Below are 25659 nucleotides of genomic sequence, written 5' to 3'. Positions count from 1 at the left end.
ACCAGATTCAGGAAAAGTTAAAGCCAGAAGACAACAACGTCTTATGATTTTGACCCGTGTTAAAGCACCAAACCATTGTGCAATAATAACTTTAACCATTTCAATGTGTTTCCGATAGATGTAAAGGTGCGAACTTCCTTTTCCTGTAACAAACACATCTATCCAGTTGAACAGCACTAATCAAGTACATCACATCCACTCCTCACTCAGGAATGTCATTGGGCAGGTTAAGGTTTCGGAGCAGCGAGCTTCTCGTACGAAGTGAAATCAAAGCAGCAGAGGGGAATGTTTACTCACACACTCAACGTATGAAAAAATAAGGTAAGGCTGAATTCTTTAAGCTGAGGAGTGTTTTGGACATTACAGGAAGCTTCCTTTGTACGATCGTCGACTTCCTGCTCAGGTTCTTTGAAACACTTAAGCCTTTTTTTTGTTCCTTTTGTTGTATCAGTCTCTTCCGTTTGGCTCTCCACAGCAGTACTCATGTGTCCTCCTGTGGCTGGGAAACATGGCCTCTCGTTGGGAATGACAGCAGCGTCGCTCCACTGAATGTCTCACCGAGGTGTCAGCTGAGGTGCATGGAGCCGAGGGGTCGTACGATGGAGGGGACGGAGACTACAGAAATGCGCTCCAACCTCACAACTCCACACATTTACCCCACAAACCCAAAACCCGGATTTCCTGGTTACTATACCCTCATCCCCCTCGTACTGCTCACACTGATTGGATGTGTAGTGGCGGTGGTAAGATACGTTCTGCATGGTTAACTTTACATGACTGCATTACACTGTAGTGTTGTCTTCAAGTTTGTGTTGTTGTGCTTCTCTCCAGGTTGTTTATATCAGGAGGAGAGCAAGGTAAGGTGGTCTCCGCAAAGCATCTGTTTAAGTTCAAATGGTTGTCGTGTGTTCTGTCATAATTTGGTTTCTCTTGCATGTTTTTGCCTCAGATTGGACGAGCTGCGCCACAGGCTGATCCCTCTGTACAACTACGACCCCACAGAGGAGCAAGAGGACTGGGGGGACGCAGACAAGGAGGAAGACGAGGAGCTGACTGTAAGCAAACCACCAAAGCTTCACCAACCATCACATATTTGGGGTTGTGAAGAGCTTAGAGTTTGTTTTTGTTCTTTACAGGAACCCTTGTACAAAGAGGGGAAGCTCGCCCTCTCATCTGCTTATGGAACATGAAAATCAAGAAAAGAAGGAGGAATATGTCCTTTTTTTGGATTTTTTATTGATGGTGCTATACAAATAAAACAGACAGACCTTCTTCATGAGGTTTTTAAAACATCAAAATCATTTCGTTTCTTCCCTCACGGCAGCTCCCATTTGGCACACTGGACAGCAGATGGCATCGTTACCCTGTCTTTTGCCTCAGTTGGGAATGATCCTTTTTTAAAGACTATATACTAAATGTTTTGAAGGATAAAAGGTGTTATTTTGGGGCAATAAACAGAAAGATAAATTCCAGTTTTAAAGCTTTTTGGTTTGTGTATTTGTCACTGTAAAACTATTCACAAATTCATTTCAAAAGGGACTTAAGGACACAGCTGGTTCTGCTTGGTAATCAGAGGGTTTGCTGGTGTTTGGACGTTCCTCAGGTTGACACATGTTCACATGTTCAGGGGGCTTTACAGGAAGATGGGATCACAAAGAAAGAGCAGGTGAAGTGATGACTAATTATATGAAAGTATGTTACCCATGTGCATCATTCCTATTTAACTCTGTGTGTATGTGGATTTACTCAGTCTGGGATCATGCCGTTTCCTGACCTCCATCCTGCTGACCGCAGCTGCTCTGGTCCTCCCTGCTCTGAGCCTGGACAGCTTGCTCTGCTACTTCTGTCCCCTGCAGCACAAAGGCAAGTCCTGCCCCAACATCACGAGCCAGTGTCTGCCTCATCAGCACTGCTCCAGCTCCAGGGGCCGATACGGCCCAGTCCACGTCCTGTCAGCTCAGGGCTGCGTGGACTCTGAACTCTGTGGCTCCCATGAAATCCTCTCTCATCGGGGGGTCAAGTACAATGTCAGCCACACCTGCTGTTGCAAAGACAAATGTAACGACCCGCTTAAGCCTGACACCAACCTGAGGATGCTAATCAGGATGATCACAGAGAGAATAGATCATACTGGCGTCACAAATGTTACTAAAAAGGAGCTTTGGGATTCATGTGCGCATTACACATCATTGAGGAACTCAACAGTACCTGCCGCTGCATCATAGGCGAGCCTATAGAAGGCTGAGGAGAGGCCTGTTAGCCACCAGTACTCACTCAAGTCTCTACACCTTCACTAACATTTGGTGAAACGGCCAAATGTTTTGTGATTAGTATTTTTGCTCTCTTATTCTTTTTTATTCAAGAGAGGAAAAAGGTTGACTTGTCAGCCATCCTCGGTTTATACTTGGGTAAATGTTGACATTTATGTGCGACCAGATGAATGCAGCAAATAAAAGCACCATAATTAAGCTCCCACTTGTTTTTAGTCTGTGTGGATTTGTATTTTACAAGCAGGTGTGTTGTGGGAGGAGTGGCCTGTGCAAGATCGGGAGTCAGTGGTGAAACTCGTTCATCAGGAGATGCTCTGAAAGGTTGTATCTGTTTGAGTGGAGTTGTAATCTTTAAAAATGAGCAGGTGAGTCCTCGTGATAATTGTTATGTTAAACTGCACACTGAAATAGTTTCAGTCATCATTGTGTCTGCTTTGAGCCCTTTAACTGTGACAGTGATCAGTACAGATCATTGGCACCTGCGTGTAAGAAGCAAGGCATTTGTCAATTTGCTGAATACCTTTGGTTCAATGATCCCTGGTGTACGTTTGTAAAGAAGGAAAACATGAAACAGAAGAAGACAAGTGATAAAAGAAGACTGATTTCACATGTCAAAGTCAATATATCAGAGCTAACGAAAACTGCTGAATTACATCTTTTGTGTCTCTGGAGTTTTGTGAAGTCTGAGATAATTACTCAAGTGATGTGACTTTATCTCTGAGAACACAAACGTTTAACAGAGAGTCTGTGTTGCAAGCTGTGGAAGTGGAATTTGAGAGGTGGGATACTTTGATGTTTGAATACAGGCAGAGAGTCTCTAGATACCGTTAAGTTGCATTATGGGAATTGTAGGATGCAATGATTTTGGAACTGGACCCATACTGGTTTATTTAAATCTCTCTCAAGTGCCCTAACTTTATGGAAGTGCAGCACCAGCCCAAATGGCCAATGGTTCGTAAAAGATCATGTTTTGTCTTAAAATAACTGGTTGTGTTGCCAGAAACACAGCTAGAAAATGTCTCAGCTTTTTGTTAAAATACGGTTTTGTTGGCCGACTCGGCAGCTATCTTGCCCGGCTGTCACGCCACCATTCATATACAGGTAATTTGACTGGAGCGCAAGTTGTAATCGAGTAAAAGTGAGTAAAGATATCATTACTTTCATAATGTATCTGATATTAAATGTACTAGAGGATCAAAATTAAAAGTTAAATTATAAATGTATTTACTTTTACGTATATACTGTACACTGTGGATTAAGCAAATTATTAGTTTTCATATCCAGCATTTTTCTGATGACTAGGGAAATATATTTTTTAAGAGCATTTTTAAATTGTAAACTATCTCAAATCTGGACTTCAGTAGAGTACATCACTTACTTTTCATCACTGCAGTTATGATACCTACTGTAGAAATGTTGATATTGTACATATAAAACATATTTAACGTTTGCAGAAACGTACAATGCCAACATTTTCCTCTGGTGACTGGACTGATGAGGCCTCTCTCTTTGACTTGCAGGCCGAACATGTTGCAGCTGCTGCATGTTGCTCTTCTGTTGGTTTACCTTCTCCTCCCCTCGCTGCTCTGTGACAACCTGCTCTGCTACTACAGCCCCATCCTTCAGAAGGAGGTCAAGTTCGAGCTCATTGTGACGGAATGCCCTCCTGACGAGCTGTGTTTCAAAGCAGACGGTCGCTACGGGAACCACAGCGCCCTGTCGGCCAGGGGCTGCATACCGAAGAAGAAATGCGGCCTGGTGAATAGCCTCAGCCTCAGAGGAACCGTCTACACCATGACCTTCGGCTGCTGTGATTCGCCGTACTGTAACTCCTGCACGGGCCTTAACGCCAAATCCCTCCTCATCGCTGTAACACTTGTGACTGTTGCTGTGATGACTGGCAGCTTGTGACTAAGTACTCCTGTTGTGCCACGTTATGAGCATCTTTAGGGGTTCATGTCGAAGGGTGAAGGGCTGGGTCAACACCAAGCAAGTGGTGCTCTGCATGGAGTAATGCAGAGATCCTGCACAAGTGTGTGGTGAATGCCCAGTCTGAAGACACTGAGGTGTGCACCCAGGTGACGGCAGAGGCTTCAACGTGATGTTTTTAAATTTTTAAAGAATATTTAGTAACAAAAATCAGTTTTTATTATTCTTTTTAATGTCTACAAATAAAAATCTGAAAAAAACTACATTATTTATATTATTATTTCCAGCCACTTTTTTCTTCGTCACACAAGCGCACTTTTCTTTAATATTGAAAAAATCCCATGCAAAGACCAAAATGCCTCCATTGTTGTAAAAAAAGAAAATGAATGAGCCACACCGTTGCACATGGTGACATGTTTCTTCATCGCAGGGACTACTTTATTAAGAGTTGATCCAAAGTGCACCATCCTGTTTCTGAGAAGCATTAAATGTGTTTTTAATATGCGGATGAAAATGTTCCCCCGACAAATGCAGTGTATTTTGTCACATTTAAATCTGCAGTGCTTTTGCCTCCCCCCTCCTAGCAGTGAGAGTAATTAGATGAGTAATTACAAATACTGTCGACGTACGCTCTTCCCCCATCTCTCAAACCCCAGGAGCACTTTCTGCAAATCTGCCTCTGAAAAGCTACACAAATTTTCACCAGTTAACTTGAATAGCTCTATTCGGGAAAAGAATCAATCACTGGACTGAGTGAGTGGGGTGATTTTGTAGAGTGCCTTTTATCAAACACTTAAAGCAGGTCCTGCTTTGTTTGAAAAACTGATCAAGAGTGATTGAGATTGGTGGCGCTCACAACCCACAAACGTGTATTCAAGAGCCCAGAATTGGTCAGACCTCTCTTACAGATGAGTCATGGAGAATAAGCACCGTGCAAGTTTTGCTTTGTATCAAGCAGCAAAAAAGTCATAAGCTAGCCTTGCTCGACATGCACACATTGTAATATTGATGCCGAGACTATATATGTGCAGAACTGCTCTGAATGCATAGTTTCTCTTTTTGATCTTGAGCATCAGAAACTTTGAACGTTTTTATGTTCCACCATCATCGCCACTAAAAAAACTCCAATACACTGCAGAACACAAAGATTTTCCTGTGTCTGTGTGCAACAGACAGAGAGGGAGTCAGAAAGCCCTGAGAGGTGGTGGAAGGACAAACACATGTTGAGATTAGTTGAAAAGCGTTAACAAATTAAAGGCTAAACAAGTCTTTAGGGAATGATAGAAAAGGAGCAGCTCAAGCAGCGTGTACAGTATGAGGTTTGGACAGTTCTTTATTTCCCTTTTATAAGGCTGCTGGGTCTCCCCATAGTGGATATACATATATATACAGGAGATTGCTATACTGGAGTTACACTGAGGGCAGAGGGTCCATATTACACAGACTTCAAAAAACAACACTAATAGAGCCTCACCTCCAGGTTTCAGAAAATCAGCAGAGAGAGAGAGAAAAAGAGGGAGAGGGGGGAAGAGAGAGAGAGAGAGCGAGAGAGAGAGAGAGAGAGAGAGAAGGGTGGGTGGGTGGGAAGGTGGGAAACAGCACAAGAGAAGATGGAAGAGAAGGAAGAGGGGAGATGATGCAGTCCCGAGAGCTCGACTCGACTGCCTAATAACTTAACACTAGAAAATAACATACAGATTCCACGCACAGTGCATCTTAAATAGGTTACGTGAAGAACCATTTACCATAAATATCTGTATTTTCGGGAACCAACATATATAAAAAAAATGATAAAAAAAAGAAAAAAATAATTATTCAGTCTTTAATTTTTTTTTTCTCGTATTTTCTCCTTTTCCCGTCGTGCAAATCGTTCTTTTCGTTCCTTCTTCTTCCCGTGGAGGCCCGGGTTCTTCCCGACCCCTGCACAGATCCGTCCCGGATAAACGAAGGAAAAAGGAAACAGAACCCAGCAACCCCCTCCCCTCCCCCCACTTAAAAGCATATGAATTAGTAGAAAACGAACAAACGAATGAACGGAACACCACAGTCAACTCATCACAAAAAAAATCCACAGACACACAGAACAGCAAGAACACAGTACTCTTTTTTTTTTCTTTTCTTTTCTTTTTTTGAGCTTCTTCATCACCGTTGTTCCTCCTTATGGTCAGTATCATCGTCGTGGTCTTTCTCCTGGCGTACTGGTTTGGCGGCAGTGGAGTGGTCCTCCCCCCCGGCGGCTCAGTGGAACTGGGAGGCAGCTCTCCAATCGGCTGGTCAGTTCAGCAGTGATATATTATCTCTCAATTTCACAGTGTGGTAGGAAAAAGGAGGATGAGGAGAGGGATAGGGGGAGGTGAACCAGAGGGAGGGTTAATTGGAAGAGGGAGCAGGGATCAGAGGAACCACAGCAACGATAAGAAAACAACTAGAAACCCCGACCGTCCATGATAAAAAGTAAACAAAATGGCCGCTTCACTCCTTTCTTCTAAGTTTCTTTCCCGCCGACCCGTGTGGTTGGGAAGGCCTTGATTGGCTGGCGTAAACTGATCGGATGTGGCAGAGGGCAGGGAGAGGCAGGTGAGGGAAGTCTAAGGCTGACTGGAATCCACTGGTGGACGGGACTCGACTGGGCGACGTGTCGTCAGGAGGGAAAGGATAAGCGTGGCGGGTCGATGTGTGATTGGCAGGTCAGAGGGCGAATCCCTTCTTCGGTTGGTTCAGGCACGCTGTCGCAGTGCCCGCCGCTTGCGGCTGTAGTAGTGACGCGCGCCGGTCTGTCTGGCAAAGTTCATCATGTAGTTTTGTTTACGGGTGCTGCAGGGATACAAAGACAGTGAAGGAGGGAGGGAAAGAGGAGGGGTGTGAACGTTAATGACCACGTTAAGGGGGCTTCAAATCCACACGTCCCCATGCACGCACGCTCATCCATGCACGCACACACACGGAATGGGTGAATGCAGCTTTCGCGCTCACTCACACCCAGGTTCATGCTGGCATGTTTTTTTTTTAAATCACGTTCAGCCGTAACCTCAAACACTCAACAGCAGTATGGATCTCATGGCTCGGACAATGGGTGGCGCTACTCGACTGGACTTGTTTATGTTCTGCACAGGAATGAGCAGCTAGAAGGTGAACATGGCGGTAGAACTAGCTACATGTATCCAAGACCAAATGTCACAAGACAAGACATGGGACACAGAGTCTACAAACATACTACCACAGAATACTAGAGGGGATCTCTGACTCTGAGTGTTTGAGGTCAGAGTCGACAGCCATCACTGGGAAGAAATAAAAAAAAGAACTAAACCAAGGTCATCAAAAAGTGCAGGGACTGGGGTGGTTTTGTGAAACCAAGAGATATGGAGAAAAGCTGCGGAGGATCGCTTTTTTGCTTAGCCTGTTCATTGCCTCTTCCATCCAGCAGGGCGGTGCCAGTGAGCCAGGAGTGCAGCCAGGGCAGGCAGGGGCCTCTGCGAAGCGGGGTGGGGGTTGGGGGGGATCAGGAGGGGTAGGGAAGGAGGAGGAGGATGGTGCGTGTGTGTCTGCTTGTGATGGGTGATGCTATGGAGGTGTCAAATGGGAGGGATGGCTGGTAAACTGCATGTTTCTGAGAGTGCGTGCGTGTGAGTTTCTGATTTTTTTAAAACAAAAACCAGACGGTAGTGAGAGGAGGGAGCTCCCTGGTTCATCCTGGTCATGTTGTTGCTGTCCACAGACAGACAGACAGCCATGAGTGAAAGCAAAAGGGTGATGGAGAGCTGTCGCAACAGTCGATCCGTAAAAGCCATGCAAGGAGCTGGATGGAGGAGGTTAGTCAGATGAAACTCTCCTGCCAAATGGGCCTTCATTTGAAATCAGTGATGCGAGATGCCCTGTTATGTCGTCATATGAATGCAAAGACAAAGACTTTGAGTGTTTGGGCTGGAGTCAGATCAATTCTGGATCCACGAGGGGGATCGCTGAACTGGGCATGTTAGCTTAGTAAATTAGCCGCTTGGTCGAAAAACACTTTCCAGCAGAGGTAGTAGCGAGAACAAAACAAACAGATAAAGGTATAGTGATGGATTACATCACACATATACACACAAACACAGTAGCGTTGACATTTTCTATATGTAAATCATTACATTAAAAAATGCCCCGAGGAAACATTCAAAATCACGGCCATTTAACAGGAATTTGTTTTCATCTGGTGACAGTGTGTTGAAACCTTGCTGGGGATGTGATGTTATTTCAAAAATATCAAATTTGCCCCTTTTATGTCTGTATTTGTTGTCGTGATTATTGTTTTTGCTTTTCTGTGCTGAGAGCTGCCTCCTCAGATCTGTGTGTTGGATCATTTCTGTCAGGGAAAGCCTCCACCTAGACGCTGTGAGCATCTGGCCCGCTTGTCGGCCTGCCTTTGGGGCTCATGTTAAAAGCGAGGGCATGAACAATGACCGTAGTGATGATGAGGAGGGCCGGGTGTGTAGGTGAATGTGACGGAGGGTGTGCGCAGCGTAACGGGGATGGGGGGGGGGGGCGGGCAGAGAAGAAGAGGGGTTTCGGGAGGAGGGTGAGGGAGGGGGCTGCATTCAGGAAGAGGCGGAGAACTTACCTGACACTACAGCCATGCCACAGGGAGCAGAATACAGAAGAGAGCAGAGGTTAGAGCGCGAGAGGGGAGAAGCAGGAGGAGGGGACTGCTGTCTCGCAGAAAAGTCTGGGGGGGTAGGAGCCCCGGCCTGGGGAGGCAGGGGGTCCGAAGCGGGGAGAAGGGAGGAGAGAGGAGAGGCATAAAGATAGTCAGAGGTTCAAGGAAGAAGAAGTGGTAGTGAGCCGGACAGACAGAGAGAATGAGGAAGAGAGAATATGAAAGAGACGGAGCGAGGAGCAGAGAAATGTACCAAAGACGAGGAGAGAAGGTGAGAGATGACAACAGGCAGAGGTGGAGACAGAGAGCAAGATATACAGAAGTAATCCATCCGTTGTATGCCAGAATGGGAAGAGAAAAAGAGAAAAAGGGGGAAAGAACGAGAAAGAGTTTTGAGGAAGGAGCGAAGGAAGAGGAGGAGGAGGAGGAGGAGGAGGAGGAAGGTGAAGTAAGGTTGGATACGATGCGGCACAAGCAGAGGAGTGAGCATGACCACATGATCAAAACACGTTTTAAGCAGCAGGGAGGAAAAGGCGCGTGGAGCAAAAGAAAGTATTGAGCAAAGGAGTAGGGGTGAGAGGAAGGATGTGTGAAGGAGTGGAGAAGTGGCGAACAGAGAGAAATAAACAACAGAGCAAAGTGTGAGGATCACGGTCACTCTTTTCAGCAGACACTGTTGAAAACCGTGCAAGTGCTAGGGAGGAGGGAGTGGGACAGGTCACGACCACTTAGACCAGGGACAGCTCAGGTTAGGCATCAGTGTGTGTGTGTGTGTGTGTGTGTGTGTGTGTGTGTGTGTGTGTGTTTGTATGCATGTACAACCCTCTCTCAACTATACATGAGAGTCTTATGTGACTGTGGTATGCAGCATTTGAAATGCATTGGGTACACATCTGAATGAACAATCGGCACCCAGGTAGGAGGGAACATTGCTCTGATACCCACAGCAACATGCAGAAAATGCATTCAAAATGCTTCTTGACACTGCCGCGTTCACAGTATGCTCGCTGAGAAGACCATGATCATGATACCTTCAGTGCCCTGCAGAATCTCCAGCTTGCCAGTTTTTATTTGAAAAGCAGAGTTTTCCTGCATGTAGGGAAAAATGTTTACCGGTGCTGGTAAAAGAATTAAATGCAATATAGATAAATGTGAAGGGAGAAAGACAGAAGAAGAGTGTAAGTATAGTGTCTGATCAAATAAAATTTAAGGATTGGTTAATTTTTTTTAATTAAATACCATCAGTACACATGAAATGAACGTGAAAATGAAAACAAAAAGTCAGATTATGGGCCACTGTGACAATACTGACTGCACAGCCGAACAAAGGCTCACTCTCACTGCACACAGTGTGATCTTCGTTCAGCATTTTGTGTCATCCCTCACATCGGCGACTAGGGGGCAGATGGGCTAACTGTTAATAGGGATTCAGGATATCCACCATGGGACATTTACAATATTGGCTATTTATCTATAAAATTGCAGCCTGATATAGTGGATGGCGTTATGCACCTTTAAAGTTTTGTTTGTGATCTGCCAAAAAACAAGAAGCACAAGAGGAAGAAGAAGAAAAAAATGCATATTGTGCATCTCAAACTGTAAATAAGTGAATCCTGTAAATAATGAATGGATGTGTGAATGAGGCTGCGACCTTTTCAAGGTTTTTAAGACTTCCTAGACATTTCAGTGGATTAACTTCTTGGCGAGTTTTTTTTTTTTCTGGGGGATGCAACGGCTTCTAAAGGACACTGAAAATATGATGATCCGACAGCAGGAGTTGATCTGTCGTACACAGAACAGCCATCCACAAACAGCAAAGCACACTGCAGTCATTTTTCTACGCTGCTTGCCTGACACCGGAAGCCGTGATGAGCGTTTCAAACAACTGCTGAGAGGTTGCTCGAATGTGGTAAGCAGCACAAGTGCAGACATTACATTGTGTATGTGTGTAGACTGTATCCCTGTGTTTGTGTGGAGCAGAGGGGACCGCTTCTACAGGTGAGGCTGAGGCAGAGGTAGAGACAGGGGCAGATCAGGGCTCGTTTGGGGGCCAGTCTGGGGGGGGGGGGGGGGGGGGGGGCCGTGGGCCAGCTGGGAATTGGGTACTCACAGAACTACTTCCACATGGTCCAACGCCCACTGGTCATGTCCCGCACCATCGTGGCGTGGCTGCCACCATCGCAGCATCACCCCTTTAACCCTCGCCTCTCTGGAGAGACCATGGGAAACATTGTACGGTCAGTGAGGGTTAAAGCAGACTTCAAACCAGCCTGATGAAGTTAAACACACTTGTTTACCTGGTTCTACTGTCTAATAAGGCACCATTATAGGTCTAAAAGTTGCAACTGATGGATTCATTGAGGATTAATAATAAATGATTCCCAAATGATTTTTAGATCAGTTATAAACCCTTACAAAGATTTCCTGGTGATAAATCGCTTTATCGGGAAGGCTCTCGCTTTTATCTTATGGAAAACAGCTGCAGAACATCTGGACAAAACTGGTTCAACTGCAGATGACTTACTGTTTTAGTCTCAAATCTCAAGACTTGCCAACATGTTTGAAGCTTAAGATTGATCATCATCAATAAAGCCATTAGTTAAATCTCCTAAAATCTCTATAAATGCTGCCTTATTAGAAAATGTTAAGATTTACACTGATGGCCACTCACAGTGGGATGTTATAGGAGACTCTCTGGGCCTTTATGAAGTCTTTGGGCTGGTGCTGGGCGATTACGTGCCAGCTGACGCCATTGTTGACGCTGTATTGCAGCAGCACGGCCCGGTCGACTGTGTCAGCCTGATCCAGTGCTATGTTACAGCTTTCTGTCTGTGCCACGCTGCCGATCTGCAGCACAAACATGATCTTACTGTTGGGGGACAGAGAGGGAAAGAGACATTAAAGATATGTAATACAGACTCCACGGAGGAGAATCAGTAATCAGTTGTAGCAGTGAGGCAGGTATGTGTGGTTAGTATCATTAGTTGATGTACAGTATGTTGTGATAGTACCTGTACCTAGCTCTAGTGAGGTCCAGCGGTTTGGTAACTGCCTGCCTCATCTTACAGCCATTGAAGTAGAGTGAGTCTCCGTGTGCGTGCGGTGAGAGCTGCCCACAGCCGCTGCCCACCCCGCCACCCTGGATCAGCTGCCAGCTCTCCTGAGACACGCTGCCGGACTCAAAGTTGTCCTTGATGGAGCTGGGCAGGTCGTTGCTGGATAAGGAGCAATCGTCGCCTGTTGAGGTAAGAGAAAGCAGAGGGGGAGTGATGAAACTGGGAGAAAAAAAACGTAAATAATGCAAGGACAGATTTTCAGCGAGCGTGACCGAATGCTGTGTTCAAGATGTTTCCTCAGAAAGGTTTGCTCAGTTTTGCTGCAAGTGTTTACTTTTTCTCCTAACAATAAAAATGAGGAACAACTGCGTGTTTATCTACTCTAGTAGTCTGAACATAATAAGCTGTTTGTGGCCCACCATGGTGTCCCTCATCACAGATGCAGACAACTCCACTTGTACAGTAGCCGTGGCCGCTGCACAGCCCCGGGCAGGCCTCGCCAATATAAACATGGTCCACTCCCCAGCTCTGCCGCTCTCCTGTGCCCTCCTTTTGAATCCAGCGGAACTGGGTAGCCCTGGAAATATACAACAAATCACAGAAGGCTTACATGACTGCTTCAACTGGCAGCAGAGAGAACTATTGCCTCTAATTATGCTGATTGATATAATATAAAAATACGACTCAGACAAATGTCAAGATGAGACTAAAGTCAATAAATAAACCCTACCCTGACGAGACGTGGTCTGGCAGCTGGACAGTGACCCTGGTCCACGTCGAGCTGTTGACTGGACTGTAGATCGTGGACTCGTGAAACTGGAAGGGTGAGCAGCCCACGTTGTTTACTGAGGAGGGGAGGCACTCCGACTGTACGAGCTGCCACGAGTCTGACCTGCAGGGAGATTGTGAGAGCTTAAAAACGTCCACATAAAAATACATCCTATGAAAGAAAAATAATAATTTCAAATAATGATTAAGTGGTAAATGGTGGATATAGAGTCCTGGCATTGACCTGACAATAAATATTGCTCATTACTGTTGATCTTTAATGTTGATATTGGTAATATTACTTGATTAATATTTGTTTACAGAGAGTTTACATTAATAGAAAAGAGTCTTACCTTGCATCCTTCCTGTACTGCAGCAGGACAGAATGATGGTCCTCACAGGTGTCTGCCTCACAGCCAACAACAATCTGCAACAACAACAGAGATGAACAGTTAAGGACTAAAGCCTCTAAGTTTTAACACAGCTGGTTTGTGGCTCTCTTGCAGTGCCCTACCTTAAACTGTAGAATATATCCAGGCTGCACTATGAGTTCCCGGGTGGCCAAGATGTTGTGTGTCCTGTCCTGGTTCTTGTTTGGCCAGTACAGGTGGAATGAGGGGTTTCCACAGAAGCCAGCTGTGCGCACAGCATTAGGGTAGAAGCTCCAGCTCTCCTCATGAGAAACACCCTCTGGTGAAAAGCAAAGAGATGAGGTGGAAGAGTCAAAGAGATTTCCACAACATTTTTAATGGTGGTAAGGAAATGACTACATCGCCTAAAACAAACTCACCATCATCAAAAGTGTCAAGCAGAGTGGATGGGTTGATGTCTGACCCCCCCACCAAGATGTTGTCTATGGCCCACTGGGCTCTCTCCAGGCTGGGGGTGGCCAGTCCAGAGGAAATGGTAAATGGCTGCCACCAGCGCAAACGAGTAGCATTGGTCAGAGCTCCCTCTGGGAGGACGATATAATCTCTCCTCACGGACACATACTTCAGATAGTCCATCTCATGGAGCAGTGTCCAGGACACACCTGAGAAACAGATGTGGACAAAAAAAGGAGAGAGAAAATAATGAAGTGATGCTGATGCAAAAGGAAAAATACACATTGCATTGTATGCACTTATGTTGTTAGCGCACCTCCGTCAGTAGAGTAGTCCAGCAGCACCCCCTCTTTACGACAGGTTGGACGGTGGCACATGGTCATGTTATCTTCACTTCCAATCCTGGCCCAGTACTCCACAAACCTATCCACAAAATCACAGTTCAAAATGCACTTACAGAAGAACAATAACTCAGGATAAACAGAAAACACCTGAGGATCACTTGAGTACTAACTTTGCTCCGCGAAGGTCCAGATCGGCAGTCACAGCCTGTCTGGCATCAGCCCCTCCAAAGTACAGAGCTGTCCCCTCCACCAACACGCCGCAGTCTGTACATGGCCGTCCACCTTCAAGCACCTGCCACTGAGGGCCAGCTGCCCCATCCCAATCAAAACGCTCCTTCAGCGATGCCTACAAACAAAAGACACGCATCTAAATGACAGACGAGTTCTACTTGTCTATTTATAATCTGTGGGAGAGAGCCACACCTTCAGAGCCGTGCTGGCGTAGCAGTTTGGTCCAGTGAATCCTGGGTCACAGAGGCAGCGCTGATCCAGGCAATCTCCATGTCCTCCACAGTGGCCGTCACACGCCGGCCCAATGTAAAAGTTCTCCACACCCCACTGAATGTCTGAGTGCTGCTGGTAAAACCTGAACCGCACAGCACTGAGGTGAAAGAGCGGATAGGTTATTCAAACAACACGCATACCATCTTCATGATTTATGTGACAATGGTTTAAATCATTTATACGAGTACAATCATTTGATCTATCAATAATTTAGATGAAGCATGCCATTGAAGGTGCCATTAAATATGAAGCAGAAGTGTATGATGACTCACGTGTCAGCCAGGCTGTCAGGGAGGGGATAGACTGCCCTCTTCCAGCCATCAGCAGGGAAGAAGACAGAAGGCTGCGAGACCTGGCCTCCACAGCGGGGGTCAGCTGGCAGGCACTGGGGCACCAGGTACTTCCAGGTCACTCCAAAGTCCACTGAGTACTGAATGTGAATTTGTCGATCTGCATGGCGCTCCAGCTCGCTGCAGCCTACTGCGATCTAAATCAACACACAGGGATTATCAGCAACATCACAAATCAGAAATAAGTGTTTCTGTTGCCTGTTTGTCACTTAGGGATAATTAGTTACCTTGAACTGCATGACCCAGCCCTTGCCCGGAATGATATCGTGTGTGACAGCATACACCTCCCTCCCGTCGGCATTGCCACACGCCATAACTCCATCGGGAGAGCTGCAGAAACGCTGCACTGAGCAGTCCTCAGAGAACAGCCAGTGATCGCTCACTGAGAACAAAAAAAGATGCAAATATTACTTATAAGACCAAGAAACTTTTTTAGTGATAAAATCAATTGGGCACTGATTCAGAAATACCAATGGGTGCTTCCTCCTGCTCGCTCGGTTGCCCTATCCTCCCTGAGGTCCCATCAGCAGGAGCTCTCTCGTGGTTGGGCAGTGCCACCCCTCCAAATGTGTCGGATATCTGCGCTCGTGGGTCCGAGCCTGCGATGAGGACGTTATCCAGAGCCCAGTCGCTGTGGTCTGCTCCCTCGTGCTGTGGCTGCCACCACCGTACGCGCACTCCTTCCTGACGGGCAGCAGGGGGCAGCAGCACATTTACAAACCTAGGGGCCAGACAAAAAAAGAAACAAAGTCGCAGACATCCTTCTTCACTCTTCACCTCAGTAGTTACGTCTGTGTGCTGTTGGTGAAAAGACCCACCCGGGCTTGGTGTACAGATCATAGAAGATCTCTGTGAGTAGGTGCCAGTTGATTCCTCCGTTCAGACTGTACTCAAGAAGGACACCCTGGTTGCGGTTGCTTGGTGGGATCATGCAGCCGTACATGAAGTAGAACTGGATGAACTCTGCATTGGTCAGGTTCAGGTCAACTGTCACCAGCTGACGGCTACAACTCTGAGCAAAGACACGGAGAAAAGACAGTATCAGTCAATCAGGGCCTGTGATGGATGTCTGTCTGTCTGCCTGTCTCTCCATTATCCTCCTAAAAACATATACAAAAGTCTCAAACATGTTGTCTTTACTACGGGGGACATTACCCGAACATAAACAGAATAATAAAACTGACTCGAGAATAAATGTATTGGGTGAACCACAGTAGTAATTTGTCTTCATACGGCTTAATGCGAGACATTAACGGCCGCTCTTAAGAGGTTTCTCTGGCAGTGAGTCCGTCCAAGATCAGCCTGTCAATAGGTATCCATTTACAAGCCTGCGGTAAGTGCCTCGGGAAAACTACATAAAAGGCTGACAGCTACTCACTTTGTGGTCGTTTATTAACAGATTAATATGCGATGCAGCATCTTTTCCGATCATGTTAAATGTCTCTCTTTTCTAAATCTCTCTGTGTCATCTGTTTGCCCCATTGAATCAGCATATTTAGCAGATGGTTGTCCTTTCAGTCCCCAGCTTTAATGAGTGGAAGGTGGATGAACGTGTACCGTCCCCAAAGTGCATGTGCAACTTTATAAGGCACATTCTCTTGTCAAAGCCAGAAGCCCTAAAATTAGGAATTAAGGGTGGATTTAGAATTTTCCATCAGTCCTTCAACTAACCTTGTAATATGAACGCCTCCGTTTACGTAACCAAATCTACGTTCAAAACAGTGCGTCAACACTTAATAAAAATGTGACAGGAGCAGAAGCAAAAGGGAAACTTGCTTCTGAGAGGAGGGGAAAACTGAATTGGAGATTTCAATCTGTCCAAATCTCTGAATATACTGCACGCCCCAGATGACATGGGAAAACTTATTTCAAAATGTGAATGCTTCAAACTGCATTCTTCCTCCGGCAAACCACTGGTTGGATAGAATTTCATGATAGAAAATGTTAGAGGAAACAACCCCCCCCCCCCCAAAAAAAATGGATAAATGTATGAAATAAGACTCAAACAACGAGGTTAGATGTATATTTACCCCACTGAAGTGCAGAGCAGCTCCAGAGGCCACAGCTCCACACACAGTGCTGAGCTTCCCGCCGGTGAGTATGTGCCAGTGGCTGAGCGACGGAGCTCGACTGAAGCTGTCCTTCAGCTGGGAGGGCAGAGGTACCACGGGCTCGTCGCAGTACTCTCCACCCCACTCTGGGTCACACCTGGAGGTGACAGTGTAGTCGGATACAAGTAATCAGAGTCTAAGGACTTCACTTCACTTTCACACCCTATTGTTCATTATTAGCTGCTGACGTTTCCAGACAAAAACAGTAAAATCTTTGGTGTATGCTTGCGCGAGGGTTCCGCTACTTACACACAGGAGCTCTGTTGGCAGCGTCCGTGTCCAGAGCACATATCTGGGCAGCCATCTCCAATGTAGAGATTATCCAGAGCCCAAGTCTGCTGTTTGTCAAACGGTGCCTGCTGGAACCAACGGAACCTTGTGGCTGGCGACCTGAAGACATAAATCAAAGTCACAGACGCAGTAAAGTTAAAATAAATGACATAGCGGGGAATTGAACTGTAAATCCTGGCACAGCGCTGTATGATTTGCGTCAGACTGTAACTGTTTTTGCAAAAGGGGCATACTTCAGTGTCAGCATATGTTATACGCTACACAAGTTTGTCCGTGTGTCTGAGCGGAGCTGAAGGCAGTGCTGACCTGGCGTATGACGGGATCGGCAGAGTGACACGGCCCCACTTGTTGTACGTGTCAGAAACCAGTAGCCTCTGCAGGGTGTACGAGGAGCAGTCAGGGCTTGTAGGCAGACAGTCTCTGACCACAGGCTGCCAGCTCAGACCCAGATCCAGAGAGTACTCCAACTCCACGGCTACAGAGGAAGAAGAGAAACACAACTATAAGGATGAGTTTGTTTCATTTTTCCACTCGAATGATTCTTTTTTGGGGCTGTATCTTCACAACGAATGCACTTGTACTGTCTCTTTTGATGAAGGCATCAGCTAATGTAGTGTGAAGCAAATTAATGTTCATTAATCAATGCATTACTGGTCTATCACATTACTTTTCAATGCAGACATAGCTTCAATGATTAACAGATCTGGTTCCAGCTTTTCAAATGTGAGACTTTCATTGCCATATGTAAAAGTAAGTGAGTATGTGTGCAATGCTTACAGTAGCAGGAGTTGGTGACAGAGCAGGATGCAGAAAAGTCAAACTGGATGAAGGCGTCTTGACCCAAACTGATGTCGGTAGTAACAGCGTAGCGAGTGTTGGATTTCTCTATGAATGCGAAAGCGGGCCCATCAGAGCCGCAGACAGGCATCCGGGTTCCTCCAGGATGAAGGAGCCACGAGCGCCCGTCGATTGAGGAGAAGTCATCTTCCAAAGGTCCCCAGCCACTGGCACTGCCACCTACTACCACCTAGGGAAAGATACATGCAGTGTTAATGTGAAGGGAAGTGTTAACTTAATTTACATGAGATTAAATAAAGTTTGGATGGATAACAGTGATGATGTTTGAATGTTTGAATACAAATTATTTAAAGACTTATAGAGGGATGGATGGTTGGATGGATCCTCACTTACTGTACCTGATCAATAACCCATGGGCTGTAAAAGTGCCCGTTCTCAGAGGGCTGCCACCAGCGGAGGCGAGTGGACTGTGTGCGGGCACGCAGCGGGATCTCCAGGGCCACAAGGCGAGCCTGATTACTGCTGTTGCTGAAGAGAAATTCCTGGAGAAGGCCCCAAGTGATACCTCCGTCCACAGAGAACTGCAGCAGAACTGGCTGGGAGCGAGGGTCCGGGGCTGCCTTGCCACAGCCGAGACGTAGGAAGAACTGAACAAACCTGCAGAGTATAGCCATTGATTCATGAGACTGTTACTGACAGAAAACATTCAGATGTGTGTTTGTAAGTGCTTTTCTTTGTATGTTTGTTTGGCTGCAGCTTTACCTGGCGTTTGACAGGTCCATGTCATTGGTGACCAACATGCGCAAGCCGTCCTCGCTGAAAAACAGGTGGTTCCCGCTTGACATGATGCCACACTTCCTGGATGGTTTACCACCACTTAGTAGTCTGAACCGCTCTGCATCCACAGCTCCTCCTGGAGACACACATACATACACAGGTATAAATCAATCATAGACTGTAACAACAGAGCAGAAAAACTGAAGCCCTAATAGCACCATTAATCAAAATAATGTTTAAAATGCTTCAAAAGTACAAATAAAAACATTGGCATTAAATAAAGAACAACCAACAGTTTGCCCTCAAGGAGATCCTTATCTTAAGTATTGTAAAATACCAAACAACAAAGATTGTTTAAGGGCACAATACATCTTACCTGAAACTTCCAGCCTGCATCACATTTAATTCCAATAAAAATGGTAAAATAAGCTGAATCGAATTTATTGTAAATTTGCGGTGACCACAGGAACAACAGCAGTATTTGATATCCTGATGGAGTATTGTGTGTATTTGTATGTTGATGTACCTTCAAAGTCCTCCTTGAGGAAGTCAGGGTTGGGGGTCTCAGGCACAGAGCAGTCAGATCCAGAGTAGCCGGGGTCACACACACAGTGCGTGCCACCCACACAAGCTCCGTGACCGTTACACATGTCCTGACACTGTGGGCCGATGTAGATGTTGTCCAATGCCCATGTTGGAGGAGCAGAACCAGTTGAAAAGAAACCCTGATACCAACGGAACCTCACTGAACTGTAGAGAGGTCACAGTTCAAGGATTAGAGAGAAATAGAGATACACATAAACTTTTTTGCCTCTGCTGTACATGATGTATCCAGTCCTTACCCACAGAGGCGAAGCTTGCCAAAATGAATGACTTCCCTCCTCCAGCCCTGGGTTGTACCAGGGAAATAGATGCTGGCAGGGTGCAGCTCTGTGGAGCACAGTGAGGAAGGCTGGGGTGCACCGGCACACAGGGGCACCAACAGGTGCCAAGTGGCACCGAAGTCCCGTGAGAACTCGAGACGCACCGGGTTGGCAGAGGAGCTCTCAGCTGTGCAGCCGACATTAATCTGCAGATGCATGAATGTACACAACATCAGCGAAAATGATGGAAGAGTTAAGTCATTAATGAGTAAGTATTATGATTGTTGCCGTGGAAAAGAAGTCATCAGAGCTGTGTTTTTATACCTCGAACTGGATGATAGTGTTCTCATTTACGTCAATGTCCCTGGTGGTAATAGAGTGCTCACCAAGCTCGCTGGAGACAAACACCATAGCTGACTCATCCTCCTCCCTGCACCATTCCCACACACAATAACAAAGATTAGTCAAGGGTGAAAACATCTTTCTGTAAGTTTTATCAAAACAAGGACACCGTGAAGATGTCGTAATGTCAACATTAGTCAACACTCATTTTTTCTCTTACAGTCCGGTCTTCTGATAGGGGCAGTAGAGGCCAGTGTTTCCACCGGGGAAGAACAGCCAGTTGGACTCATTAGGGCCCTCCTCAAAGCTGTCTACTACCACTGGTGGGTTGTGTAAGGAGCTGCCATCAATGATGAGATCATCTATTACCCACACCTCCTCCTTCTTACCTGTGGAGATTATCAAGCATGGATGTTTTACAGGCTCAGGAGGCACGAAGGAAGTTAATATAAAGAAGAAACAGACACAGATTGTATGAATTTTAGCGTGCAACCACACAATGTGTCCACGCACCACCGTTGTACGGCTGCCAGAGTCTGAAGCGGGTGGCGTTTGTCTGAGCACTGGCCGGCAGCGGCAGGTGGAGGAACAGAGTGTCAGTGGAAGCTGGGAAGTAAAACTCATCCAGCATCAGCCAGCTGATCCCTCCGTTCACAGAGTACTGCAGCAGCACCGAATGAGAGCGCTCTGGAACACCTGGGAAAACCCACAAGATAAACTATTATGACTACATCCTGACTAAATTATAATCAAAATCCAGCTACACCAGGAGGACCACTGAGTTGTGTTTGACCTTTGGTGATGAATTTGAAGGAGAACTGGATGTAGAGAGTGTTGCTGCAGTCCAGATCCCGTGACACTATCATTCGCATACCATCCTGCAAACAAACAGACAAGGATGGTCTTGTTGGTGAATGATTTAAAGATATCAACTGTGTCTTTGTGATTTAACTATATTATCACTGCTCTGGATTTTCGTTGCTTCGGTGTTTGGAACACCCTACCCCTTTGAATATGAGGGCAGCGCCAGATTTAAGAGGCTCTCCGCTCAGAGTTCCCCTCTCGGCGCCGTACACCTCAGGCCATGTCTCCTGCTGCAGGTTCTCATTAAAGTCCTCTCTGAGTACAGATGGAAGGGGAGTCAAAGGCACACAGTGTGCCCCTCCATAACCTTTGTCGCACCTGTGAAAAGTAAAGGTAAGTAAAATGTTGATGTAGGCAGAAAACAAGTGTAAAACTGATTAAATATTACATTTATCGACCAGTTTTACTTACACACAGCGTCCGTTGTCACACAGACCATGACCAGAGCACATCCAGGGGCAACCAGGGGCAAGTAACACGTTATCTAGAGCCCATCCTTCTGCCCCTGGGGTAAAGTGAGTCTGGATCCAACGGAACCGAGTTCTGGGGGAACTGAGGGATTCAAAAGCAAGTTATAAAGAAAAGTAGCCTAAGGAGTTCACACACTCATTTTGGGGAATAAAAGTTGGAAAACACGTACTTAGCAGCACTAGGCAGGTAGACAGTGATTCTCCTCCAGTGTTTGTACTGGGTTGAGGTATAGACGGAGCTCTGAGTATAACCAGCGCAGCCGATGGCGGGAGGTACGCACTCTGGGGTGATGAGAGACCAGTGATGGCCGCAGTCTGTGGAGTACTCCAGTCGCACACCGTGGGAGAAGGAAGTGGACTTACTACAGCCCATACTCAACTCAAACTGCAGGAATGACGAGCCCGAAACCTCAAAGTCCCAGCTCTCTGCATATCTTGGCTTCTCTGTAGACAAAGCAGCATCACAATTTTTTGCGTCACAACTTTAGGTATTTACTTTACGCCAGTTCTTTTATTTAGCCTGAGCACACTGATTTAAGATTACTTTCTTCATACAAATTTTCATAAATCAAAATGTTTCAGCTGTTGGGGATCACAACTTTATAGCACTTAGAACAGGTTGACATACTGTTTGTAAAATACAAGAAAGAATTAGATTATATGTATCTGCATGGATTTTAAAGTTTTAAAGCTAAACAGCAGCATTTGATGTTACAAAAATGTTTCCTTACAAACATGAGGACAAGCAGCGACCAGCCTTAATGCCACATGAAATGAAAAGCATCCACCCAAAACACAAAGTCAAATTCAAGACCAAATGCAAATGTGACAATAGCCTTGAAAATAATAGGTACCGCTGAGTTATGTCTGAGATGTGTGCATGTTTCACATGAGAACAGTCATGGAGTCTGGAAATCAGTGCTTTATGTGTCCACACAGGGAAGCTTTATGTTTATAGATGTGTTGCCAAATTGCTCTTGCTGTGCACGCTTAATGAATGGGCCCAGTTGTAATGTGATATTTGCACAAAATAAATCCGCTCACAGCTTGATGCAAGCATAAATAACAAGCAGGATGTTCATTCAGGTTTGCTCACATTAATAATTCAGGACCCGCGGCGCCACAGTAAATGGCTGATTCAATTTCAGCCTGTTGTGTGGGTAATACTGTGATGTCACCATACTGCCATTTTTATGTGGTTTTTTGTGGATGTGTGTGTATGAATATGTGCATTGTTTTGCCTTTTACCTTTTTCCAGCTGGTTTGCCGTAACATCCTGCTCTACATTCATTCACTGCGACACATTCACACCGGGGCTGCTCACTCTAAACACGTCGGCTTAACTGAAGCAGTTCAGTGTCAAGTGTCTTTCTAGGGAGCCACTTGACACTGATTGTTGAGGAAACATTGAGTTATTCCTTCCCTTTCCGTGCACACAATTACAGCTGACAAGCCTGTAGTCATAAGCCCTCTCCTCTAAATGTATGTGCTCATGAGGATGAATGTGTTTGTGTGACTCACTGTCGATGGCCTCAGAGTTGAATGTGAGTGCGGTGTCCAGAGACAAACAGTCCACAGTCACCTCCCCGCCCTGGATGCGGTACCAGTTGTGCCTCAGAGGGGTCGCGCCGTCAAACTTGTCATGGAAACCTGTTCTGGAGCTGTCATTCATACCAATCAAGACATCATCCAAAGCCCACTGGGCAGAGTGTTTCCCTACAAGCATGAAGAGAAGGAAGTTAAAATGAAAGCTGTTATGAATTAGATATATTTCAACACAGTAGTTTTATCATTTTTATGTACTTCTCAGTAATATTGTGCACCCTAATCATGCACTAACCTTGCTGTGGCTGCCACCACCGGAATACAGTGTAGGGAGTTTTGGCTGCCGGTGGCAGCTCGATGGTCACCACTTGGGGCTCCAGGAAAGAACTAAAGTCCAGCTCTCTGAGGAACTGCCACTGGACACCGTTGTTGGTAGAAAACTGCACAATGACACCTAGAATCACAGGAAGAAATATCAAATAGTTTACCAAGAAATAAACATAAACAATAAACGAAAATGCAGTACAATGTAGAAACAGTCCAGAGGGCCTGATTATTACAGACACGCTGTTTAGGAGGCTGGCAGTCTTTTATCTGATGCTGCGGAAACGATCGGGCTGAGCACTCGGCACTGCTGCAGGCTAGAGATCTACAATCTGCTGACCGCTGAGCAGAACAGAACAAACAACTGACAACAGAATTCTATCCTGCGTTAGAAAAAATACTGACAGCGTGGATCAGATCTGTAACCAAGGGCCCTCGACTGGATTGAAAGGTTGATGGAAGATAAATAGTGAGGAGGAGCAGATGGAGGCAAGCCAGTGGTGATCAGATCAGAAGTGGAGCTGCACTGTTGAGGAACAGCCACATGAAAGCAGCAGAGGGCCTCAATACAGGATGTGATGATTACCTTCGTTGCGGGAGCGAGGCCTGGTGCAAGTGGGCCCCAAACTCTTGCTGCCAATTCGGATGTAGAATTGGACCAACCTGTGTGTAAACAGTAATATTTCACATTTCAGTTCACGTTAAACAAACACGTGAGAGATTTACAGGTGTGAATTAAACTCACCGTGTGTTGGTGGTGTCTAGAGGCACTGTTCGTGCTTCTCTCCTCCCGGGGCTGCTGAAGTAAAGAGCTTTGCCCTCGCCAATGATGCCACAACCGCCTCCAATCTGTCCCCCACTTAGGCTCTGCCAGAGAGGGCTCAGCTTCCCCTCAAAGCCCTCAGTCAGCTCAGTGGGACTGGCTACAGATGGGACACAACTATCCTGCTCCACTATGGAAAAAAAACAACAGGCAATTATACAATTTGAAACCTAAATATACAAGGCCAATATGATCTTTACCTTTGTTTATTTCAGTTCAGGCTCCTACCTGTGTATCCCATATCACAGAAGCAGACTCCAGAGATGCAGTCTCCATGTCCCCCACAATGGTTTGGACAGGGCTCAGAGATGTAGACCCCGTCCAGGGCGAAAGGTGGAGCATCTCTGTAAATGCTGCTTTCCTGAAACCAACGGAACCTGGTTTTACTGAGAAAATGAGGGGAGAGAGGGAGTTAAGTGGACATTTAAACTACGCTAGTCAACTGTGTCTAACAAAAACTACTCCGCAGATCTAACTGTATGCCTGTTAGTATACCTACCTGGCTGCAACGTTGCGCGGTGTTACCACAGTGACCCTGGTCCACTGTTCATAGTCTCCAGTGTTGTAGACAGTGGGCTCTCTGAGCTCACGACCGCTTCCCTCACAGACACCGGCCCCAGGGGTTCCTGGGTAACAGCCCTCTCTCACCAGGGCCCAGGTGCGACCTGCATCATGGGAGTACTGCAGCAGGACTGGGGCAGACGCGCTGAACTCTGACTCACAGCCTATGTTCAACTGGTAGAGGAAATTGTAGATGGCTGATTAAAGAACAATTCAAGCAATATTGTGTGTCTGTTTCTTCTGTTATTTTTATCCCCTTTCAATGATGTGTGTACCTTAAACTGAAGTGTGTAGCCATTGCGCAGGGCCAGGTCCCTCGTGACGGCCACCCTATCCCCATCGGAGCGCCCGAACACCATGGCAGAGGGCGTCGGAGCGCAGAAGCTGTTGTTGCTCTCCCTCTCCATGCCTTCATTTCCCAGCATCAGCCACACACTCATCTGGTTCAGAGGGTAGTCAAACGCCGGCTTCTCGTAAAAGTTCTGTGGAGACAGAAGAGAGCTGATTTTATTGTAGTGTTTTGTGCTAAGGGGTACCAGTGTCTGCAGCAGTACATATTTCTCACAAGATAAATGGATACACTCCCGGAAAGATTCAAGATTTTACGGCTGTTTTATCTCAGTGTGGCTGACACTTTCCATTACAACAAAAGAAGCAGTATCTCAAGATGAAGAGGAAGACAATGCATGAGGTCAGAGCACAAAAGACGAGGTAAAGGAAAAAATGTTCTCAGGCTGATTTCCTCACCTGTGGTAGAGTTGGATTGGCCATAGGGATGATGTGCTTCTCCCTCTCGGACAGAATTATGACATCGTCAATTGCCCATTGGTCGTAGCCCTCCCCGGAATGAAGAGGCTGCCACCAGCGGAACCGCGTGGAGGGTGTTTTAGAGGCCAATGGAAGCTCGTAGTGGACGAAGCTAAGAATAAAAGAAGACATTTGACATTTCTCTTCTTGATTAAACAACCATCACAACCACATCAGACGTTTGAACTTTCTCACCGAGGCTTGGTGAAGTCGGTGAAGTACATCTCGGCGATGAGGCCCCAGCTGATGCCCCCATCGTTGCTGTACTGCAGCAGCACCCCCTCCTCCCTGCTGTCCGCCTGGTTACACTCCGCCCAGTCTCCGCCCACTCGCAGGTAGAACTGCACAAACTCCGCCCATTCAGTGTCCAGGTCCCAGCTCACCAGCTGTCTCAGCCCAGCCTAA

The 25659-nt window shown here is 46.2% G+C and overlaps 2 protein-coding genes across 6 annotated transcripts in view; one reads left to right on the top strand and one right to left on the bottom strand.

The window, feature by feature from the left end:
* Nucleotides 1-52: 52 nt before the first annotated feature.
* On the top strand, nt 53-4462 carry bncr (bouncer). 4 transcript variants are annotated; one of them, XR_003984854.1, is made up of 6 exons: nt 53-321; nt 452-743; nt 832-857; nt 950-1055; nt 1137-1666; nt 1751-2475. XR_003984854.1 is itself a non-coding variant. In XM_030425247.1 (3 exons), the coding sequence occupies exons 2-3, from the start codon at nt 1760-1762 to the stop codon at nt 4179-4181; spliced, it is 495 nt and encodes a 164-aa protein (XP_030281107.1). In that variant the 5' UTR covers nt 1519-1666; nt 1751-1759; the 3' UTR covers nt 4182-4462. The 4 variants fall into 4 exon arrangements, 2 of the variants coding, with proteins under 2 accessions (XP_030281107.1, XP_030281106.1); XR_003984853.1 differs by having other exon boundaries at nt 54-321; nt 476-743; XM_030425247.1 differs by lacking the exons at nt 53-321; nt 452-743; nt 832-857; nt 950-1055 and adding an exon at nt 3791-4462 and having other exon boundaries at nt 1519-1666; nt 1751-1863.
* A 1045-nt stretch (nt 4463-5507) lies between these two features.
* reln (reelin) overlaps nt 5508-25659 on the bottom strand; it is a 97466-nt gene continuing 77314 nt past the window's right edge. The window contains exons 25-65 of one of the 2 annotated variants that reach the window (XM_030425244.1): nt 25450-25655; nt 25195-25366; nt 24723-24929; nt 24386-24621; nt 24115-24272; nt 23809-24016; nt 23650-23726; nt 23035-23193; nt 22716-22910; nt 21365-21638; nt 21136-21276; nt 20865-21042; nt 20654-20738; nt 20374-20556; nt 20081-20249; nt 19843-19948; nt 19498-19724; nt 19182-19405; nt 18641-18791; nt 18277-18535; nt 17858-18107; nt 17387-17555; nt 17039-17179; nt 16709-16886; nt 15497-15690; nt 15149-15399; nt 14906-15060; nt 14601-14815; nt 14248-14425; nt 13995-14170; nt 13797-13903; nt 13447-13689; nt 13171-13346; nt 13010-13083; nt 12619-12780; nt 12308-12465; nt 11844-12069; nt 11504-11701; nt 10943-11041; nt 8797-8923; nt 5508-7013 (exon numbers count right to left, since the gene is read on the bottom strand). In XM_030425244.1, the coding sequence (XP_030281104.1) occupies nt 8803-8923; nt 10943-11041; nt 11504-11701; nt 11844-12069; nt 12308-12465; nt 12619-12780; nt 13010-13083; nt 13171-13346; nt 13447-13689; nt 13797-13903; nt 13995-14170; nt 14248-14425; nt 14601-14815; nt 14906-15060; nt 15149-15399; nt 15497-15690; nt 16709-16886; nt 17039-17179; nt 17387-17555; nt 17858-18107; nt 18277-18535; nt 18641-18791; nt 19182-19405; nt 19498-19724; nt 19843-19948; nt 20081-20249; nt 20374-20556; nt 20654-20738; nt 20865-21042; nt 21136-21276; nt 21365-21638; nt 22716-22910; nt 23035-23193; nt 23650-23726; nt 23809-24016; nt 24115-24272; nt 24386-24621; nt 24723-24929; nt 25195-25366; nt 25450-25655 (7086 nt within the window). In that variant the 3' untranslated portion in view covers nt 5508-7013; nt 8797-8802. The remainder of the gene's footprint in view (nt 7014-8796; nt 8924-10942; nt 11042-11503; nt 11702-11843; nt 12070-12307; nt 12466-12618; nt 12781-13009; nt 13084-13170; nt 13347-13446; nt 13690-13796; nt 13904-13994; nt 14171-14247; nt 14426-14600; nt 14816-14905; nt 15061-15148; nt 15400-15496; nt 15691-16708; nt 16887-17038; nt 17180-17386; nt 17556-17857; nt 18108-18276; nt 18536-18640; nt 18792-19181; nt 19406-19497; nt 19725-19842; nt 19949-20080; nt 20250-20373; nt 20557-20653; nt 20739-20864; nt 21043-21135; nt 21277-21364; nt 21639-22715; nt 22911-23034; nt 23194-23649; nt 23727-23808; nt 24017-24114; nt 24273-24385; nt 24622-24722; nt 24930-25194; nt 25367-25449; nt 25656-25659) is intronic. The other variant, XM_030425245.1, reaches the window with a different exon arrangement.

The sequence above is a fragment of the Sparus aurata genome, chromosome 8 (assembly GCF_900880675.1).
Source record: "Sparus aurata chromosome 8, fSpaAur1.1, whole genome shotgun sequence".
Classification (NCBI taxonomy): Eukaryota; Metazoa; Chordata; class Actinopteri; order Spariformes; family Sparidae; genus Sparus; species Sparus aurata.
Note: the sequence above shows the minus strand (reverse complement) of the source record. Positions and strands in the feature narration are given on the sequence as shown.

Bases quoted from the DNA above. Each gene is read 5' to 3' on its own strand.
- bncr (XM_030425247.1), top strand. From the start codon at position 1,760: ATGCCGTTTCCTGACCTCCATCCTGCTGACCGCAGCTGCTCTGGTCCT. The intron at 1,864-3,790 runs GCAAGTCCTGCC...TTTGACTTGCAG, and splicing joins CTGTCCCCTGCAGCACAAAG to GCCGAACATGTTGCAGCTGC.